We start from the raw sequence: 6,000 nt of genomic DNA, 5'->3' as shown, positions 1-6,000 counted from the left end.
AAAAGAAAAAAAAGAATTAACTTGGTGTAAAAGAAATGATTGCCATGTGCTGCTTAATTGTTGCCTTTGAAACAAAGGAATATGAAAACGTATTGCAGGTGTTAAAATGTTGAACATGTGACAAAAGCAGTAAAATTTTAGTACTACAACTAGAATCACTGTCGAATGAAGTTTGATGATTCAGATTAGTCAAAGAAATTATGAGTTTGGGTTTATTTTTCAATGAAGTAGGTAAGCCTGTCCCCTGTTAGATACCGAGTATGTGTTTGATTTAAATATATTTGAAATATACATATATTACAGGGATATGTAATGAACTAATCCAAAAGCTAGTTTTATTGTACGATTAATCATTTGCCTAAAGAAATAAGGGTGATTAACTTACAACTAATACATTTCAGGGGAACTGGTCAACAGCAGTATGCAAATATTGGCATATTACTATACTAACTCCAACCTTAACCATTTCTTTCCTTTTTTTCTGATTGATGCAAAGCTAGTTTACCTAATGTTGTTTTCATCTGTTCGACGACCATTCAAACGAACTAGTCCCTTTTATAAATACCCATATGTCCCTTGGAACCTCTCATCATAACCAAGTTTTCAACATTCCTCTTCACATTTCTTCAGCTGTTTCAACTTTGGTCTAGAAAATATCAAGTTAAAAGGCCAACAACAAACTAGGAAGCTATTAGGACCAATATGGCTCATTCTATGGGCTTTATCACAGTTCTTTCTCTTCTTGCCATTGTTCCCCTTTGTTTATCAGGCAAGATATATGGCGGAGGAGGGTACCTCTACCCTCAGTTTTACGATCATTCATGTCCGAAAGCTCAAGAGATTGTGAAACACTTTGTAGCTAAAGCTGTCGCGGAGGATCCTCGTATGGCTGCTTCATTGCTGAGGCTACACTTCCATGACTGCTTTGTCAAGGTCTTGCTTTATATATTGGCCACATCTGGCGTAACAGTTTCAGTGTATCACAAAAAGTAATTAATACCTTTTAACGCTTGGTTTTTGTCACAGGGTTGTGATGCATCAATCTTACTAGACAGCAGTGGGACTATAATTAGCGAAAAAAGGTCGAACCCTAACCGTGATTCGGCTAGGGGATTCGAAGTCATTGATGAGATCAAAGCTGCAATAGAGAAAGAGTGTTCTCATACTGTATCATGTGCTGATATTATGGCACTGGCTGCTAGAGATTCTACTGTTCTTGTAAGTCCTGCCCATGCTCTAATTACGCTTAGCCAAAGCATTTGCATTGAATTAATTCCTTTGGCATTTGCAGACTGGAGGACCTAATTGGGATGTCCCTCTTGGAAGAAGGGACTCCAGAGATGCAAGCTTGAGTGGCTCTAACAACAATATCCCTGCCCCAAACAACACATTCCAAACAATTCTCACCAAGTTCAAGCTACAAGGCCTCGACATCGTTGATCTCGTAGCACTTTCCGGTAAACTTACTCGACTCAAAATCTTGCATTGATATGTTCTAAAGAAGGCAAAAGTCAAAGAACATGTTTTATTTTTGTGCAGGGAGCCACACAATAGGAAATGCTCGATGCACCAGCTTCAGGCAGAGGCTTTACAACCAAGCAGGCAATGGAAAACCAGACTACACACTTGACCAATCATATGCCGCACATTTGCGCACCCATTGTCCAAAATCAGGTGGTGACCAGAACCTGTTTTTCTTGGATTTTGTGAGCCCTGTGAAGTTTGATAACAGCTACTTCAAGAACTTGTTGGCCTACAAGGGTCTGCTCAGCTCTGACGAAGTTTTGTTTACAAAAAATGCTGAATCAAGGGAATTGGTGAAGACATACGCTTACAACCAGGAACTGTTCTTTCAACAATTTGCTAAGTCCATGATTAAGATGGGAGATATCTCACCATTGACAGGCTACAAGGGTGAGATCAGAAAGTATTGCAGGAAGGTTAATGCTTATTAATAGGCATTAAAAAGTGAATAAATATTATATAGTCTCCTGTTTTATGTTATTATTTGCTTTCCTTCTTGATTTCATGTATTGCATGGAGTTGTCTTGATTGTTTCATCAAACATGAATATCCGCAGAGTAATGAAAATTGAAAGTAAAAGGATGAATAGAATGAAGTCTAATTTATAAGATCATGCACAACAATATTTTATAGCATGCACCTAAGGACCCACACTCAATCAGTTCATGCAAATTTGACATCACCCGCTTTCAAAATTTTATGTGAAATAAAAAATCCTTTTTTTTTACTCTATACAATATATCGTTTCACATTAATAAATATTAAAGGAATAAAATTAAATAAATTAAAAATATAAAATATTCACCAATTATATAAAATAAATAAAAATTAATCATTCAAAAAATCCAAAATAAATAAAATCTCATCCTTCACAACAAAGTTATCCTACATTGAACACTCTAAGGTAAGTTAAAAAAAAATCATTTAAAGTTTAAGTTAAATTTAAATTTTTATTAAATATTTTAATAAGTGAAATCAAAATTAGGTACAACTCATACAAACTAAAATTTTTATTTGTGCCAAAAAAAAGTTTACAACTAGAATTGATATGGAATCAACTAAATTGATTTTCATCTTTTAATTTTTATATTGTAAGATGCATGTGCATATTATCTTCTTATCGTAGAACGCAGTTGATAGAATAACTCGTTCTAACGTAATATAACTAGTTTTTAACAATAAAAATGGGTAAAATTTTTAACTGAATAACTAATTTGCTCTTTAATATAACGTATAGAGATTAATTTATCCATTTTTCATTGGTTGAGCTACTCACTCAAGCCTAAAGGTTTACTTAAAATATGGATTTGGAAAACAAATTAAGACCATTTAAAATATGTTCAAGCCCGAGATCAACCTAACCTCTTTTTTTTTTTAAGTTTGTAAATTTTTTTATTATATTATTTATATATATTATATAATTATAACACATAAAAGTTAAATATATAATAGTATATAATACTATTATAGTATAAATGCTAAAAAATGTTAAAATGATTATATATACATTTTTTAATAAACAAAAAATATTAAACCATTAAATATTAAATTAAAAATAATATAAATATATATTTAAAAATAATAATATGAGGGGGTTTAAAATGAGCTTGAGTTAGACATTTATAAATATGGACGAGTTTAGGTAAAATTTTAAACTCATAATTTGAATCAAACCGAGTTAGAAAAATATAAAATGTGTTAATATCATACCTAGGCCCGACCATCAACACCTCTAAATAAAGTCCTCATAGTGCTTTTTACCTTTCATTTTCTTTGGGTCAAAAATTGATATTAGACCTTATACTTTATATAAATTGTAGATTTAGTATTTATACTCTAATTTGATCAAATTTAGTCTTTATATTTTTTAAATTTTAAAATTTTAATCCTAACTCAATGGTAGCAGTTAAATCCGTTTGATTAAATTATGTTATTAGTCATGTACTATGCATAAAGTTATAGATTTAGTCCACATTCACCAATTGATCATTCTTAATGGCTATATTTTTTTAATTTCAAAAATTTAATCTTAATACAAATGACAGTAATTAAATATATTAGCTGTTTTTTTAGTAGTAAATAAAAATAACAAACCGACATAGTATTACACATGCGATAATATATTTGATACATCAAATTTTAAAAATCACATAACTTAATTTAATGAATTTAATAGCTATTCTTTGGTCAGGAGTAAAATTTTCAAATTCTAAAAGTAGAGGGACTGAAAATGACCAAATTAAATAACTCAGGCAAAGTATAGGGTCTAATTGCAGAATTTGACCTTTCTTTTTGCAGAGCTATGGTTTCAACTGTAGTGTCAGTCGAATGATGGCCTCAGCCGCTTGCTCCTGGAAGAAAAAGAAAATTAATATTTGGGCTGAAGTTCAAGCCCATAATTGACCCGACCCGTTTTTACACCTAGGGCTTATGCCTAAACCCTCTGCAACACTCGTAGCTTTTGTTTTCCTTGCACTCTCGTGATCCCACTGGACTCAAACTAAGAACACCCAAACTGAAAATTGAAGCAAAAAGGAAGAAAAATGAAAAGTTTACGGTTTTTTTCCACTAATTTAACTCGAATCCATAAAACCCTTGTTCCAAATCCAAGCATTTCCTCTTCCACCCAATCTTCAAACAGCTTTTACCTTACTCCAACACGAAATTATACCACCCCATCACAAGAATCCACCAAGCAAGCTCCTTCCGAAAAGGTCTCCGCAATCGTCGATGAACTCTCCGGTTTGACTCTGCTCGAAGTCATGGACTTGACCGAAGTCCTCCGTCAAAAACTGGATGTTAAAGAGATGCCGATAATGGCAGTGATGATGCCCGGAATGGGATTCGGTGGGGCCATGAGAGGAGCCGGGAAGGTTGGGGCTGCTGGCCCTGGGAAAGGGGAAGAGAAGGAGGAGGAAAAGATGGTATTCGATGTGAAGCTCGAGGGGTTCGATGCGGCGGCTAAGATTAAGGTTATTAAGGAAGTTAGAGGGTTTACAGATTTGGGGTTGAAAGAAGCTAAAGATTTGGTGGAAAAGGCGCCTACTTTGTTAAAGAAAGGGGTTACTAAAGAAGAAGCTGAGAAGATTATACAGAAGATGAAAGAGGTTGGAGCTAAAGTCTCCATGGAGTGAGGTACGAGAAATTTCGGTTACTTTGATTCCTTGTTCATTTTGTATTACTGTGTTTCTTTAAGCTATGATCATCTTAGTAATGTTTATATTTATGATATATACATATATATATTTGAAGTGTTAGTTTTACATTTGAACAAAAGTAAAGGTTTTAGCTTTACATAGTTGCTTAGCAAGAGATGATAGAGGATAGATGTTTATAAGTTCTTCAAAATAGGTACTTCTGCTAGTCTATTTTATGCATTTTATTCTCTGGGATGTTTAGCGCATAGCAGTCTAGGAGAATTTATCATGAATAGTATCATTCAATAACCTTGGGAGACATTAGATAAGAGACGGATGATTATCTATGTTGTACTGGAGTTGTATACTACATAGATTTCAACTGCATTGCTTGTTTAATTGCCTGTGAATAGGTCATTGATGTACTTGGGAAGAAAATCTTGCAGTGAGCTTTTCTTTTTTTTGGCTACTATTAGTATAATTAATGCATCTTAATTAGAAACCAAGGGAACTAGTTCTAGTTATACTGATGTAGTGAGGTTAGTTAATCAATGAAAGTAAAATGCAGAGTACAATTTTATGGTCATTATTTTTTAAGGCAGGTGTAAGAGAGAATGGTTGAGATTGGATCTGGTAGTGTATTGACAAGCTACAGTCAAAATGATTATGGCTGCTAAATGATCGATGTTAAACTAAAATTAAAACAACCCGACTCTAATGATGGGAAACATAATTAGTTTCAAGCAATTTAAGAACATGCAAGGGTACATTTACATGCACTTTAAACTTATGATTTATGAACTGAAAGCGGAAATTTGTAAAGCCTTTATTAGTTCATGAGGTATGGAAGTCATGAATATGGAGTTGAACCCCTGAAAAACTTGTTACAAAGGAAAATCTACCTCTGCTTTACTACATCGGTTAAATTATGTTATGCAGTTTCATGAGCTGATTTTTTTTTCTTTCTGGATTTTAACTTTGCTAGATTTTCTCCGAGGAAAATGGGACAAAGAAGAAGACCAAGGCATTTCCTAGAAAATGCAGAGTAACTGATATTGATGTATAATGGAAGGATTACTGTTGTGTGAAGGAGGGTCAATTTAGGATTCTTGACAAAGAAAAATGTTCTTTGAAAAGATTGATTTGCAGCAGCTGAACCCATATTATGTTTTCATTTTCATTGATCATCACAATAATTTATTGATGATTCTAAACCACCTGTTCTTGAGCTGAATTTTGACAGTAGATTCATTTTATAAATATTTTTTTTCCCAGCGTCCCCCTGATGGATTTCGTTGATCATTTACTGCTATGAGCAAGTTTGTATCCTGGAACAAAG

The 6,000-nt window shown here is 33.3% G+C and overlaps 2 protein-coding genes across 2 annotated transcripts; both read left to right on the top strand.

Annotated features, from left to right (window-relative positions):
* Nucleotides 1–583: 583 nt before the first annotated feature.
* On the top strand, nucleotides 584–2,106 carry LOC107896674 (peroxidase 72). The gene is made up of 4 exons (XM_016821905.2): nucleotides 584–933; nucleotides 1,027–1,218; nucleotides 1,292–1,457; nucleotides 1,540–2,106. The coding sequence occupies exons 1-4, from the start codon at nucleotides 703–705 to the stop codon at nucleotides 1,953–1,955; spliced, it is 1,005 nt and encodes a 334-aa protein (XP_016677394.2). The 5' UTR covers nucleotides 584–702; the 3' UTR covers nucleotides 1,956–2,106.
* Nucleotides 2,107–3,930: 1,824 nt separating this feature from the next.
* LOC107896691 (50S ribosomal protein L7/L12) lies at nucleotides 3,931–5,935 on the top strand. The gene is made up of 2 exons (XM_016821919.2): nucleotides 3,931–4,659; nucleotides 5,647–5,935. Exon 1 carries the CDS (start codon nucleotides 4,068–4,070, stop codon nucleotides 4,656–4,658), a length of 591 nt encoding a protein of 196 aa, XP_016677408.1. The 5' UTR covers nucleotides 3,931–4,067; the 3' UTR covers nucleotide 4,659; nucleotides 5,647–5,935.
* The last annotated feature ends 65 nt before the right edge of the window (nucleotides 5,936–6,000 follow it).

Source organism: Gossypium hirsutum, chromosome A11, assembly GCF_007990345.1.
Source record: "Gossypium hirsutum isolate 1008001.06 chromosome A11, Gossypium_hirsutum_v2.1, whole genome shotgun sequence".
Classification (NCBI taxonomy): domain Eukaryota; kingdom Viridiplantae; phylum Streptophyta; class Magnoliopsida; order Malvales; family Malvaceae; genus Gossypium; species Gossypium hirsutum.
The sequence above is the reverse complement of the archived record's forward strand: the minus strand, read 5'-3'. Positions and strand labels throughout refer to the sequence as shown.

Coding starts and splice junctions, on each gene's coding strand:
- LOC107896674 (XM_016821905.2), top strand. CDS start 703: ATGGCTCATTCTATGGGCTTTATCACAGTTCTTTCTCTTCTTGCCATT. Junction 1,219..1,291: donor CTAGAGATTCTACTGTTCTT/GTAAGTCCTGCC, acceptor TGGCATTTGCAG/ACTGGAGGACCTAATTGGGA. Junction 1,458..1,539: donor TGATCTCGTAGCACTTTCCG/GTAAACTTACTC, acceptor ATTTTTGTGCAG/GGAGCCACACAATAGGAAAT.
- LOC107896691 (XM_016821919.2), top strand. CDS start 4,068: ATGAAAAGTTTACGGTTTTTTTCCACTAATTTAACTCGAATCCATAAA.